The sequence below is a fragment of the Psammomys obesus genome, unplaced genomic scaffold, assembly GCF_907164565.1.
Source record: "Psammomys obesus unplaced genomic scaffold, mPsaObe1.curated_primary_1811, whole genome shotgun sequence".
Lineage (NCBI taxonomy): Eukaryota > Metazoa > Chordata > Mammalia > Rodentia > Muridae > Psammomys > Psammomys obesus.
The window spans coordinates 6773591-6789362 of NW_026585609.1; the positions used below are offsets into that span (position 1 = coordinate 6773591).

A 15772-nucleotide genomic window follows, 5' to 3' on the forward strand; every position below is an offset into this window, starting at 1 on the left:
AATGGCGTTAGCCATGTTTAACTTAGTGTGAGGCTGGGGTCTTTCAATACATGCATGCAGGCTAATCACTCATACACAGAAAATAAATGTAAAAAACAATCCGCTTTTAAGGGATTCATCTTTTGCTGTTGTATTTCAAAGCACATCCTTTAATCAATCAAAGATCATGAAGATTTCTCTCCTGTGTTACTGTCTGGAATGGTATAGATTTTGTTTCACATTTACATCTGTGGTCCATTTGAGTTCATTGCAGTGAAAGTTAAAAGGTTTGCTGTTGTAGAAAATAAGAGTGTTGGTCTGTACAATGTTTATTATCTGCCCTAAGATTATCACGGCAGTATTATTTAACCCGCTGTCACAAGTAATAAGATACAGACAGGTTTTTATAATTGCCTTATTACCTTGGGCTGGCCAGATATTTCACCTGCCCTGGCTCTGTAACCTTACCATCCATCTCCCCGCCCCCATCCAATGCCATCCACCTTAATCCTCCTCATCTGGTCTACCTTCCATCCATAATCCCATGGTACTTTCTTGTGTTCTTGATCTGGGCCTTTTCTCGACATTATTGGAGTCCTTCCTCTAGGCCCACATGTATGTTTCTTTCTTTTCTTTTCTTTCCTTCCTTCCTTCCTTCCTTCCTTCCTTCCTTCCTTCCTTCCTTTCTTTCTTTCTTTCTTTCTTTCTTTCTTTCTCCACACTAACCCATCGTGGCGTCCTCCTTCCTCCTCTCTTCCTGTCCATCTGTCTCCCATGATTCTCTTGAACCTGAAGCTGGGGAACCTTAGCCATGTCTACCTTATTCTGCTGTGCCCAGGTATAGGCTGTTTAATTAACCAATCAGGTGTGTCTTAGATAGGTTTACAAAACAAGCATGGGTGTAACCAGATCTTAAGGGCCAGCAACAACCCCCAACGGTTGTGATTGTCCAGTTGTTCCAACACCATTTAAAAAAAAAAAAAAATCTAGTTTCTTTTTGTTTATATGTGGTTGTATAAATATGAACACATGTGTGCAAAGGCTAGAAAAGGATGGTGGAGCCTCTGGAACTGGACTTACAGGTGGCTGTGAGCCCCTTAGGGGTGGGTGCTGAGAACCAAGTTCTAGTCCTCTACAAGAAGAGCACTCTAAAGAGGCCATCTCTCTAGGCCCCAACACTGTGTCTGAATTGCCTTTTGCACCTTTGGCAAAGATTAGTTGTCTCTGTTTGTGTTTGGCCTCCTGGACTATATCCCCTTTTATTCATCTATTTGTCTACTCTTTTACAGTACACTTTTTTTTGATAACTGTGACTTTCTAGTAAGCACTGAATCAGGAATTGCTGGCCTGTGGGCATTCTCCTTCTTCACTATTGTGCCGACCGACTCTCCCAGGTCTCTGTGCGTTTCTGTTTAATTGTTAAAATCACTTTGTTGATATCCACAGTTACTTACTGGGGTTGAATTTATAGATGATACTGGGAAGAACTGATATCTCAGTAATAATCTTCCTACCGTAAACATGGACTTCCTCTCCATTTACCTAATCTGTGATTTCTTTCATTAGTTTTGTAGGTACATTAGAAAAGACCCTGTTTGGTTTGGTTTTGAGACAAGGTCTTATGAGTTTCAGGCTGGTCTCCAACTGGCTATGTGTGACCTTGAGGACGACCTTGAACTTCTGATCATCCTGTCTATCTCCCGAGGACTGGGATTATAGGTGTGTGGGACCAGGCCCTGTGTATGTTGTGCTGGGAACCGAACCCAGGGCCTCTAGTGGCTGCTTTATGACCCGTGCCACCTGAGTTACATCCAAAGCTCCTGAAAGCAATGTTGATAATATAACCGTCTTCCAATGGGCTCTTAAGGTGTGCTGTGCAGGTTTTCTGACATTGTTCTGCACTCTCGGCCCACCTTATGCATTTAGAGCATTTCTCTCAGGAGAGGGCCTACGCTTCCTGAGATTATCCAAGGAGAATCCTGGTCAAAGAACGGTTAAAGAAAGCAGAAATTTAGAGCTGGGGGCAGGATACATCAGTGGGTAAAACATTTGCTGCTCAAATCTGACAATGTGAGTTTGAATCCTCGGTACCCACGTAAAAAGCCAGGCGTACCATGCATCCCTGTGACCCCAGTGCCAGGCATGCGGAGGAATGGAGCACTGTCAGCAAGCCAGCCCAGCTCCAGGGTCAGCAGAAGCCCTGGCTCAAGGGACTAAGCCAGAGAGTGCTAGATCACGATCCCCATATCCTCTTCGGCTTCTGCACACACGTGTGGAATCGTGCACACCGCATTGGTTGCTTTTTGTTGTCATTGCTGTGGTGGAGCACCACGATCACAAACAAGTTACAGAAGAAAAAGATTATCTTGGCTTCTAATTCCCGAGGGAGAATCTATAATGGCCAGAAAGGCACGGCATGGCTACAGGATCAGGAAGCTGGCTGAGTACATCTTAACCTACACACAGTAGGGCAGGAAGAAAGCAGAAGAGGTAGAGGAGAGGGAGAAAGAGGGACAAAGCTATACATTGTCAAAGCCCACCTCCAGTGATGTACCCCTTTTCAGCAAGGCTGAATATCCTAGTGTTTCCATTACCGCCCCCAAACAGTACCACCAACTTAACATTTATTTTTCCCTTAAAGAACCAGCTTACCCATGAAGCTGGTATTTGACACAGTCTGATTTTTCTAGAGATGTGTGTTTTCTTTTGTTTGGTTACAGGTATGGGCCGCTCGGGTAGAGGACTTTGGTGTTTTGGGGGATGTAAAAAAAAAAAAAGCCCTAACCTTTCCCTTATGGGAGCCAGAATGTTCTCCATTCTAACCAGCCATTTTCTAGAATTCGGTCATGAGACTTGTGTGCCTCTCGCTTGGTATTTAAGGAGAAGCAGCTTTCTTCAGGGCGGGTATAGGATTAAAGAGGAAACCGTGTGTGAGCTGCTTGGCACAGTCAATGCCCAGCAGAGTTGGAGTTATAGGCAGTTTGTGAGCCACCAAACATGGATGCTAAGATCCCAACTCCTGCCCTCATGGTAGGACTTGGCAAGTGTTCTTATCCGCTGAGCAGTCTCACACTGTAGTCCAGGTTGGCCGGTAATGTACTATGTAGCCCAGGCTGGCCTAGAACTCATACTATGTAGCCCATACTGCTTCAGCCTCCCAAGGACCATTGATGAGTTTCTATTTTTGTTTTGTTTTGTTTTATTTTGTTTTGTTTTAGAGAAAAAGCAGCTTGTACAACCTTCCCGAAGTAAACTGAAACCAGCAGGGTCACCCTTGACCTCTGAAGTGAGACCAGGACTAAGCAAGAGTTCAGAATGGTCTTCAGGGGAGAGAGGTTGGCTTACGCGTTGGTGGTGATTTGCCTCCTGACACCAAGGCTGTCTGCTGGTCAGAACTGCCTCACAGAGAGTCTGGAGGATGTTGTCATTGACATCCAGCTGTCCCTCTCGAAAGGCATCAGAGGCAACGAGCCCACATATGCCCCAACTCGCGGAGACTGCATCAGTGCCTGCTGCTCAACACACAACATAGCAGGTAGGTAACGGCCAGCCGTGGCCTGTGTTTTTTGTGACATGGTAGTTGGAGGGTGTGGCTGGCTAGCCTGCGCCAGTGATTCTCAGTGGAGCTGAACAACAAGTGACACAATTACTGGGGAATTGTGCACAAATGCATCCCACCATCCCTCCCCCGGGGCTGTATTAAAGTTGCTGATAAGTGTGTCCGTATGTATATTAGGAAGGGAACTTATAGAAGAAAACCTTAGAAAGAAACTCAGGTCACCAGGCTTACACAGCAACCCAGTGAGCCATCTTTCTCATCGGGAAGGGAGTTATTTAGTCTGATGCATTCGTGTGACACAGAAGAAAGCCTAGGTTCATGGATTTAAACCAGTGTCTTCAAACGTTTCAGGCTTTAAATCTGAAAAAAAAAAAAAAAAAAAACAAAAAGAGAAGTATGTGTTTAAGCAGAGCTGGACGTTTAAGTTCTGCCCATGACCCTATCTGAATTCTCTACCAGAAATAATGTTAACTTTGTTGACTATGCTACACCTTGGCTAAGCACTAAAGTTAGGACATGGAATGGGAAAGCCTCACCATCAAGGATCACGAAGCAACACTAGGTGAGGCACTGCGGCAGGTGTCTGCTCTTGCCCTTCTCTTTCTACGATGCTGCAGAATAAGGAAAGTCTGTGCAGTCTTTGTCTCAGGTCCTTTTTTCTTGGTGGCACTGTCACTGTGGAGAACCCATGGTTTCATGTACATATATGCTAAGCAAGTGCTGTCCCATGCAGCCTTTTCCCCTGCCCTTTATTTAAATATATATATATATATATATTTAAATATATATATATATTGATTTGTTTGCCTGAATGTGTGTATGTGTACCATGTGCATGCAGTGCCAGTGGAGGCCAGAAGAGGGCATCAAACCCCCTGAAACTGTTACAGGTGAGTTGCCATGTGGGTGCTGGGAACCAAACCTGGGTCCTCCATAAAGCATCAAGTGTTCTGAACTGCTGAGCCACCCCTCCAGCCCCCACCCTTTTATTTTTTAATTGAGACAGGGTCTCACTAAATTGTCAGGCTGACTTTAAGCCCATTCTGTAGTCCAGCCAGGCCTTGCCTGTGTGATTCTCCTGCCTCAGCCTTCTGAGTCACTGGGATTACTCACGAGCTGTCCTGTGTTTTCGGCACAGAGCTCCCAAACCCTTGGAATACCTGAGTGACAGGGGCAAGTCTCATTATCATAAGTCCTGTTCACTTACAACTCACTTATGCTAGTTGGGAATACGTAACAGGCCCACAGGCTAGTCTAGGTGTCGCTAGTCATCAGAAAGAGCAGACCCTGGTCAGAAACTTGGAACGTTCAGCCCTGTGCCCTAGCCTCCAGGGAGGAATACATTGAAACAAAGGGCCTGGGACTTTAATTGACAATGCCTATGCAATGGAGCTGCCATATAGGTCCCTAAAAGATGAAGTTTGGGGAGCTTCCAGGTAGGCAGGTGAACATGTTTGTGTGGTAGGAAGGTAGCATCATTTCATGAAGACTGAATCTTCTGCACTCATGACCCTTCTAGACCTTTCCTTATGTTCCCCTTCATCCAAGTGTTCATTTGTATCCTGTATAGTTTATGGAGGGAAGGCCCTGGGTTTGACAGCCAGGACAAGTGCAAAAACAAATGATTTATGCCCTTCGCCTTCCAATGTAATTGTAAATGGAACTATTCCTTGAGTTCTCTGAATCGTACTAGCAACTTATCAAACGGGAGGGCCAGGGTTGTGGCAACCTCGGAATTTGTAGTTCAGTGACAGTTACCTAACCTGAGACCTGCCGCCTGCCACCGGCTCCTGAGAGGACAGCAGGCTTAGCAGGACAGAACCCTCACACCTATAGAGTCTGGTGCTAACCGCAGCTGGTTGGATGCGGAAGTGGTTGAATTGAATTGCAGGATATCCGGTGGTTGTCAGGGGCGTGGAGAACTGGTGTGGGAAGAGGCCCTGTGCTAGACATCCACATACAAGTTGCCTTTTGATGACCTCAAACTGGACAGCATGCTTTGTGGTTTAGAGAGCAGAGCGATTTAACGTAAATTCCTACCTTTTTTCCTTCTCTATAATGTTGACGTAGAAGCCTCGATAGCTCCATGACTAAAACTCTGGTTTTACACATGTTGAGATAAACATGTATGTGACATAGACGTGTTGAGATAAACATGTATGTGACATAGACGTGTGCATGGTGATGCATGCCTGGAATCGTGAATTCCATTCCATGCTGGATACCAGCCTAGAGTGCTGCCTCCGGCACCGTGGGCTCAAACAGAGTGTTCCTGCCTTGGGTTGTTTATAGCAGCTATTTTGTTCGAGTAATGGGAGAAGTGAACTAACATGGTCATTTCTGGGGCTCTTTAAATAAAGTGGTAGATCAAGAACCCCAAAACACAGGTGAAATGTTGTGTCCTTTGTGTGTCGATGTGCATTTTCCTACTGTCTATGATGATTGTCAAACTTTCAAAGTACTTTAAAGCCATAGTTTTAACTGCTGAATAAATGAGGGGAAAGTTCAAAATCTGTAAACTAAGATCTATGAGTGGGAAAGCTGTGTGAGTCCTTTCACTGTAAAATAAGTAGAAAACCCTCGGTTCTTGGAATTGGGGACAAATGCCTGGTTTCCTATGTTGCCAAGAAACACCTACGCATCCAGCACTCAGTCCTCACAGATAGGATTTCTAGTTCATGTAAAGTGTTTCGTAGGGTCATTTTTGAGACAGTGTTTCACTGTACAGACTAAATTGCCCTTGAACTTGTGGTGATCCTCCTGCCTCCGCCTCCTGAGTACTGAGATCTCAAGATGTCCAGCTATGTCCAGCTTTTGTTTGGGGCAGGGTATTATATAGGCTGAAATTAGCCTCAAACTCATGATGTAGCCGTAGATGACCCGGAGCTCCTGACCCTCCCGCCTTGGCTTCCTAAGTGCTGAGGTTGCAGACCCGGTCCACCTGTCCAGCTTTTAGTTCTTCCCCATCTGGGTTCCCAGCCTGAGGGACAATGCCCTCACAGTCAATACTGGTCATCCCCGCTGAGCTAATCCTTTCTGGGAAGACACAGCCAGGTGTGTGCTTCACGAACTCCTAAGTGTATCTTACACCTACCAAGCTGACAATGATGTTAACCTTCGCTAATGCTGCTGCTAATTCGGGTATCACACTGTCGGGAAAGGAAAGGCAGGGCTGCCCCGGATTGAGTGAGTAACGGAGGGAAGAAACAGTAGAATCCTGGCAAGGGCTGATTCTTCTTTCCCAGCTACAGAGTTTGATATTTTAAGATAGGGTCTCATAGCCCAGACCAGCCTTAGACTCACTATAGCTGAGGATGGCCTTGAACTCCTGCTCCCCCAGCCTCTGTTTCCTGAGTGCTTGAGGTTATATATAGGCCTGGACCACCACACCTAGCTAAAACATGCTGGTTGTTCTTGTTTTCCGGATTTATTTTTGTGTGTATGGGCCAGAAGAGGACATCAGATCCCCTAGAAGTGAAATTACAGAGAGTTGAGAGTGTCACGTAGGAGCCAGGATTCAAACCACTAGCCCCTAAAAGATACTTTAACACATGAAAGACTTATCTCTGGAGACTAAGTGTGATGCTAAACGTTGGTTTGGGGAGATGAAGAGATGGCTCAGTGGCTAAGAGCACTTAGCTCTTCCAAAGGACCCAGGTTTGAATCCCAGAACCCACATGGTGCTCACAACCATCTGGATGGCTTTTCCAAGATTACCTTAACTCAGGTTTATAAACCCATCCAATGTCTGTCTTTTGAGATTACTTTAAATCACTAGACTAAGGAAAAGGAAGTGATCTGACTCAGGAAAGGAGCAGAGTGAACAAAGGTTCTGAATAAATAAAGCTCCTCCAGCTTTCCCTACTGTAGAAAGTTCTATTTTGAAATTGTGCTTACAAGTCTTTCATTGCAGGGGACAAATCATGTAATTTGATGATCTTCGACACCCGGAAGCCAGACAGACAGCCCAACTGCTACCTGTTTTTCTGTCCCAGTGAGGAAGCCTGTCCACTGAAGCCAGCAAAGGGCCTTGTGAGCTACAGGCTCATCAGAGGTAAGGAAGGCATTGTTCTTTTCCTTTTGTGGCTGAATTATTTAAAGCTTTGGCTTCTGTGGAAGATTTTCTGTAAGGGCCTAAAGAACCAGAAGAGTTCATAAATATTTCGTGATTTGAAATTCATTATACCTAAATATATATTTCCTATAATAGCATCCGGCAGTGTTTTTATTTTGTTTTTACCTTCATATTATTAAATTGCACGGGTCTGTTACGAAACATTTTCTTTTTTAAAAATACAAAGTCTCCTAGGTAGCCCAGGCTAGCCTACAAGAGAACCGTTGATTATTAATATTTTATTTGTTCATTTATTCAATAAGTAACAAATGTTATTTGGCATTTCCTATGCATTAGCACGAATGTTATACCCCAGGGATGGAGTGCTGAGCACAAAACCACAGTTCTTCTGTCGGAAACTGACAGAAGTGACGACCATAATGTATTGTCGAGAAGAATTTAGAGGAGTCACGGGGTGAGGCACAGAGTTGAGATGACCCAACAGAATAATCGCCAAGGGGACCCCTCAATTAGGTGAGCAGTGAGGCGGCCACCCCTAGAATGAGATCTTGAAAAGTCAGGGGCCAGAATGAGAATTTGGGGAAGATCTTCCAGGACCGTAATCCTTAGGCAGAATGGATTTGGAATGTTTGAAGAGCGAATGTTCATTCTGAACCCCCAGAGGCACAGTAAGCTGTGCAGAGTTCATGGTGTGCAGAGGCAGGGAGCCCAGGTCACAGGTGCATTCGTCACCCAGAAGACAAGGGTTTTATTGCGGGCGTATAAGGGACACACACAGTGGGAAGTTTTTAGGTAGGCATTTTCTGTGATGTCTTTTTAAAAATTACTATTAGTGTGATATGGCAAGTATGGAGGCTTAGAGGGTAGAGGCACTTACTGTGCAAGCCTGACAACCTGAGACAGGGTCTTCAGGCTGGCCTGAAACCTGCTATGCAGTCTAGCCTGGTCTAGAACTCACAGAGGTCTGCCTACCTCTGTCTCCACAGTGCAGGGAATAGGGCTGTGTGCTTCCATTGTGTCTCTAAGGAGACTTCTCAAAGCTCACTGGTGGCTCTTCTTGGCACTACCCTGAGGCCACAGGAGAGGGACAATGGAAAAACTGGTTGGTGGGGTGAGCAGTAGGAAGAGCAAGGTCTTGGGGAGACGGTGAAGCGGGTAGAAAGAGGTAAGATCGATAGGACTGTCTGGAGGCCAGAGAAATGGACACAAGGAGGCGGAATCTTCATTTTTGAACTGAACATCTAGGTAGGCGGGGCCACCATTTGTGAACTGTAGGATTTTGAGGAGAGCAAGTTTTAGAGTCAGGAGAGAGAGTAGAGTGAAGGGTTCTCTCTCGTCTGTTAAGGTGAAGTAGTTTGTGGAGTGAACTACTTGGGGCACCCAGATGTTGACTGCTTTGTCTCCTGAGTGAGGGTTTTCCTGAATTTTGTACCAGAACCAGGGAAATCCAATGTGCCAAACATTTCCTTAAACAGGTACAGAAATCACAGATTGTTTGAATGATCTGCACGTTTTCTGATTTTCACAATACTTCTGTAGAGTTATTGCTTTTATAACTTTTATAATGTATAGAAGGAGAAACAGAGGATAAAGATGCTGGCCAACGGAGAGAAGAGGAAAGGAAAGCGGGCCCATCTACGTAGGACCCTGTAAGAATAGGAAGAAGGTGGAGGAGCTGGAATCAGGCTGTTCTGGGGGTTGCCGCCAGGGGGCATCATGAGCACAGAGCAGGTTGAAGGACCTTTCCCTGCACTGACACCAGACCGGGACACATGCAGAGGACTGTTTATTCCTACAGGATGTATACAAGTTATGTTCCTAATTCTATTTATAAATCTACTCGCGTTTACGGGTTGAACTGTTCCATTGATCATAAATTATCCTGTCTGAACTGAAATGTAAATATCTGTTTGGTGGTTCATTTCTGAAGGAACTTTTATTTCCTGTAACCAACTGACTAATATTTACAGACTGACACTTTGAAAGATGACAGTGGACTCTGCTCAGGCTGTAAAAGCGCTGCAGCTTAGCGTTCATCTGTCTTTAATAGTTTTGCAGTGCGTCTTTTCTACCAAGCACTGTAAGAATGGGAGAATTCAGAAATCCAATAAATTGGAACTCTGTTTGCTTAGCTTGTTTCCAAGAAATAGGCTCTCTCTCTCTTTCTTTTCACTCAGTGAAATCCCTTGAAAAATGAAACTTTAAAGAGGTGAAGGCCCAGGGCTGTTTCCCAGATCCCTCTATGGCTTATGTCCGAAGAGAAAGCCCCACCCAGTGCAAACAGCAGTGGGCAAGGCGGGAGGGGCAGGTGTGGAGGATTCTGTGTGGGTCTAGGCTCTTTGCCAACACATGTATCTTATCAAACGGGACGAGTGCTTGCTTTTCATTATAGCTGAGCGCACAAGCTTGAGAAAGCAAACAGCTGTTTTGGTCGTTCTTGTCAATGGACATGTCTGACTTAGAATATCATACAGACTGCAGGTCAGTTAGCTAAACAGTCTTGATTTTTCTCTCTCTCACTTGCTCTCTTTTTACTTTACAATATTATTTAAAATTGTATTAAAGCACTTATTTATTTAGAGAGACTGTGTGTAGAGCTGTGCTCACCGTAGTGCTAGGGTAGAGGTCAGAGGACGACTTGAGGGAGTTGATTGTCTCCTGCCATGTAGGTCCAGGGGACTAAGCTCAGGCTTTCCAGGCCAGGCTTGGCAGTCCCGTTGAGCCATCTATGTGACTTTTTTATACTTTAAAATGAAACATGATGAGGTGTGTTTGTTTGTTCTATGATTATGAGGCTCCACCCTGGAGCCTCATTCGTGATATAAGCTACATGCCCAGCCCCTGAGTCCTCATTTTTACTAAATACCTTATGACACAGATGGTGATGCTATCTATGACTGTGACATCGCCTGCAGTAATATACATTTAGCATACATATAATAAAATATATAATAAAAAATAAATAAGTGAGAGAGAGAGAGAGAGAGAGAGAGAAAGATAGATCTGTCTGTGCTGTTGGAGGAAAAAAGCTTAATTATCCAGATCTTTTATTGGGTGGCGGGAGTTGAAGTGTTTTGATATAGAGTCTCATGTAAATCAGGCTGGCCTTGAACTCACTATGTGGCCGAGTACGGACCCTTCTACTTCTCAAGTGCTGGGATTATAGGCATCACCACACCCAGTAGCAGAGAGCATGTGTCCGACGGCTTTTCTGTCTAGTGGCAAATAGTAGTTAGGTTTTGGAGGCCGGTGGTGGAAAGCACTCAGACCATACACAACCAATTACAGCCATTCATCTTTGACCTGATAGTATAAAAGCTGCCACAGGGAATACATAAATAAATGAGCGTGCTGGACACTAGTTCAACCTGATTGAAGAGCACTAAAGCTCAAATAGCATACGATTCTCGAATGTCAAAACATTCTTTTGGTTACTTTCAGCCTTTTAAAAAAACATAAACTTCATTCACAGCTTGCAAGCCACACAAAGAGACTGGATTTGGCCATTGGTGTTAAACCCCATCCCAGATCAATTGAGTGACTGTTTAAAAGGCTCTTGTAGTCTGGTGGGATGATTGATGGATGCCTGTAATGCCAGCAGGGTGAAAGGCAGGGGGATCCGGAGTTCAAGATGAGCCTTGACTACATATGAAATTCAAGAGTAGCCCGAGCTGTGTGAGACTGTCTCCAAAAAAAAATAAAATGGGGCCAGCAGTGGGTAGAAGAGTTTGCCGCCAGGCCTGATGACCTGAACTTGACCCCCAGGACCCACATGGTGGAAGGAGAGGGCAGGCTTTATAAGTTGTCCTCTGACCTCCACACACATGCTCGGTCCTCCCGGAACCCCAATAAATGAGTGTTTAAAGTGTAAAATAAATAAATAAATAAGAACCGTGGGAAGGTGTGAGGACTAGTGAGAAGCTGTCACCCCTCTGCAGTTGCCTCTGGATCTGTTGGGAGACATGAGAGGCGTACTTCAGAAACCAGCATGGAGGGCACATAAAGAAGAAACGGAGAGAGGACTGTGCCCCCACCCCTTGTGTTTCCTGCACTTCTTCCCGTCCTATTGCTGTCCTGTGTCTCTTCTTTTTCAAGACAGGGCATCATGCACCCCCAGGTGGCCTTGATCTCTTTGTGTAGCAGCGTAGGGCCTTGAACATCTGATCCTCCGCCTCCCTCCCGCGTGCTGGGCTTACAGGCGTGTTCCGCCGTGCCCAGTTCCCGTGATGTGCTGGGGTTTGTGCATGCTGTGCAAACGCACTATCAATCGAGCTACACTCCTGCCCCGACCTGCAGTTCTCATACTAGCAAAACAGTGGCGGGGTGAATACGGAGCCTTTCAAATCGTCCCTCCCTGCGCTTGACTGCCTTGACAAAGCTTCCAGTCCCAACTGTGATGGGTAGCTGTGTGAGGCTCGGAGCAAAACCCTGATCCCCACCTTAGAAGCCGGTCTGGATAGCCCCACCCTTCATATCCAGCGTGGGCATTACGATTGCAAACATCATACTCATAACCTAAGGCGTTTGCTGCATTAATTCCAAGCTTCGAAAGTCTGAATCGAGTCTCCTGGGTGGCCTCCTCATTTTCCCCATGGCTTCTATCACTCTCCCGCCTGTCCCATGCCCAGGCTGGGGCATCTGTCTCCATGATTACCCATCTCATTGGCAGTTGGCATGTCTGCAGGAATGCTTGCCTCACATTGGCATCTTCCCTGCCAGTCCTGGGTCCTGCCTAGGCTACAGAGGCCCCTCCCTCCCTGCCCCGCCTCAGCCCTCAGCTACCTTTATCTCCCCAAACCCTCCTCGTGGTGCTTCTCTCCTTGTCGCTCCCACCTGTTCCTCAGTCAGCCCGATGCAACCCCCCCCCCCCCCCCCCCCCCACCCCCCCACCCCCCTACCCCCCTCACCCCCTCTTTCTCTTCTTTTCTGTCCCAACAGGCTAGAAACAACCCACAGCACGAGGTAGAGAGACATTGTTATGATGTTTAGCAATTTGTACTTTTCTGTTTTATACATGCATGTAGGATGGCCCTCTGTTCATTTTCCAGGTTGTATACATGAGTGTATACATGCGTACGTACACAGAGAGAGAGCTGTCAGCCAATCATTCGATCTTAGTTTATTTTCCATTTCTGTGATGAAACACTGACCAAAAGCAGTTTGGGGAGGAAAGGGTTTATTTCACGGCTGTGTCCTGATCGCCGCCCCTCGGCTGAGGGAAGCCAAAGCAGGAACCTGGAGGCAGCAGGGATGCAGACATCACGGAGGAAAGCTGCTCACTGGCTTGTTTTCCAGGGCTGGCTCAGCCTGCTTTTTCATACAAACCAGGACCACCTGGCCACGGGTGGTACCACCAGGCCTGCCCACATCAATCATTGACCAGGAAAATGCCCTGACAGACTTGTCTGCAGGCCAATCTGATGGAGGCATTTTCTCAATTGTGCTTTCCTCTTGCCAGTTGACGCTGGTTTCTATAAGTTGTTTAAAAAAAAAACAGCAACAGCAACAACAAACTAACCACCACAGCCACCAAGTATAACAGTTTGGGGACATACTAAACATTTGTAATTTATACATACCTTACCATAGACATTTTGACTCTCCTTTTTATTTTCTTTATCCTTTCAGATTTTCCACAGACCACAGCTAATTCAGAGCCCCAAAAGTTAATACAAGAGAAATCTCTATTGCTTAGCCATACGCCATCAGCAGTCACTCCCCGGGTCCCTCCCGGAACAGGTTACCCAAAGCCCACCGGCCTGTATTGGGGAGGTGTGTCTCCTGAGAAGCCCACGGCCTCAGCTCACGCGCAGAAACTCACCAAGACTGACGAAGCAAGCACACAGCTCCCTGTTGACAGAGAAAAAAGCCATTATCAGAGCTCACAGCTTTCCTCGGACCTGAAAACGGCTCCTCCGCTCCCTGGAAAGGTGACGACCTCCCCCACCACCGTAGCTGATGCTTCCCCGGAGAAGGTCTCAGCCACTCTGAGGCCTGCGCTCCCGTCGGCCAGCGCTCCGGGGACACCCGTGACTTTGCAGCAGAAAGTGGCCGCCACAGCTCCGCCTCTCACCACTGCGACCTCGAAGCCCCCAGCAGCCCCCGTGACCACAGGTTTTACACGCGTGGTTGCACACCAGGCGGCCTTGACTACCGTCTTTCAGGCTCGTACAGACTCGAAAGGCATCTTAGAAACAGCGCCCGTTCGAGCAGGTGCCGAGCTGAGTTCGGACACAGGGCACGGGAAGGGCCCTGCCGTGCTTCCCTTGCCAACGCCAGAGCCTTCCGTAACCAACCAGACTGCTTCCCGGGAGAATGGGAGGGTTAGCGTGGTGAACAGCGCAACCCTGAGCAGGGGTCCGAAAAACCAGCGCGGCCTTTCTTTTGAGAAGTGGCTTCTCATTGGGACCCTCCTCTCGGGTGTTCTGTTCCTAGTTATAGGCCTCGTCCTCTTGGGTAGGATGCTGGTAGAATCCCTCCGCAGGAAACGATATTCAAGACTTGATTACCTGATCAATGGGATCTATGTTGACATCTAAAGACCAATTAGATTTTTTTTTTTTTTTTTTTTTTTTTTTTTTTTAGTTTGTCTAAGAACTTGTTGCCAAATGCACCTCTGTTCCTTCTGCCTAGCCCATGTCAGCAGGAACTGTATCTTGAAGAATGTCCCCACTACTTTTCTTCTTTCTCTTTTCCTTTTGAAACAGGCTCAGGTAGCACCCTAGGCTGGTCTTGAACTCCTGATCTTCCTGTCTCTGGCTCCCGAGTTCAGGGATTGCGCTAACATGTCTGGCTTGTTTTGTTTTGGGTTGGGTTTGGGTTTTTCGAGACAGGTAACAGTCCTGGCTGTTCTGGAATTCACTTTGTAGACTGGCTGGCCTCTAGTGTACAGAGATTCCCCCTGCCTCTGTCTTCCAAATGCTGGGATTAAAGGCATTACTCCTGGTCCATGTCTGGATTTTTTTTTTTTTTTTCAGCACTAGAGGACGGGGCCTTTTGCATGCTAAACAAACAATCTACCCCTCAGCCACAACCCGAGCCCAACCACTTTCTTTTTGTTTGTTTGGCTTTTTGGGGTTTTGTTTGTTTGTTTTGTATTGTTTTGTTTTTAAGAAAAATAGAAAGGATTTTAAAAACTAGGTTAAGTTATTGTGTGATCTATTTGTAAAATAGTAGCTAAAAATAATTCCTAAATAAAATATTAAGTACACTTGAATATAAACTAGGAACATGAATCTGGCTTTAAATTAAAAAACAAAACAAACAAAACTCCATAAGTTTAGGACATCTGAGTTGCAAGTCATTACAATTTCTCATTCCAGATCATGGCAACTGTTTGATACTAGTTTTTAATGGATGCTCTTTTCTTTTTTATATGAATTCCAATAAAACTCATTCCAGATGTATTTCTCTCCAATTAAATATTTGAATAAATCTCTTGTTACTCAATATTGTTCTAAGTGGCATGGCCAGCTGGATAGCTTTCAATTTCTTCCCACTGGTAAAATGATGAAATGATGAAAATATGTGTTCCATGTTAAAAAAAAAAAAATGACAACCTCTCTTTTCCCGTCAATGACCAAAGAAGTTCCTTTGGGAGAATTTTAGCAGAATATTAATCCACCATGGAGACAATGATAAGTTAGTTTTTTGTTATTTATTTGCTTAAGACAGTGTCTCATGGAGCCTAGACTCTCCACAGAGCCAAGAATGATCATGAATCCCGGATCCTCTTGCCTCCACCTTCTAAGTTCTGTGATTACAAGTATGTGCCCCACGCCTGGCTAGAAAATTAGTTCTGATACATAGCCAAACAAACCCATTTGGGATTTGGCCTAGATTTTAAAGTGTTAACATTTTCTGAAAGTGTACCAAGTTTTAAAATTACTGATATTATTTATGACTAACTAAACTTGAACAGCAGTCAATTACAGGTTTACTGGGGATAATGTTAGAAGTAATATATATAGCACTTTGATTAATAGGCTATGTTTTTTTATTAGTTCTGAAATTTTGGGAAAATGTTTATAAGGACGAGAGTTTGCCATGTTAGGTCCTGGAATTGCTGAAGGAAGACCTCAGCCTCGGGTAGTATGCAAAAGCAAGGATCGTTTTTTTTCTGCAAAAATTTCCAGCGTGCAGGGACCACGATTCCATAGA

General features: G+C 45.5%; 1 protein-coding gene across 2 annotated transcripts in view; it reads left to right on the forward strand.

Moving 5' to 3' along the window:
• Mansc1 (MANSC domain containing 1) overlaps positions 1–15061 on the forward strand; it is a 30809-nt gene extending 15748 nt beyond the window's left edge. For both annotated transcript variants that reach the window (XM_055610856.1, XM_055610847.1), the window contains exons 2-4: positions 3198–3514; positions 7451–7591; positions 13241–15061. In XM_055610856.1, coding sequence (XP_055466831.1) covers positions 3295–3514; positions 7451–7591; positions 13241–14151 — 1272 coding nt within the window. In that variant the 5' untranslated portion in view covers positions 3198–3294 and the 3' untranslated portion in view covers positions 14152–15061. The remainder of the gene's footprint in view (positions 1–3197; positions 3515–7450; positions 7592–13240) is intronic.
• Positions 15062–15772: the final 711 nt, after the last annotated feature.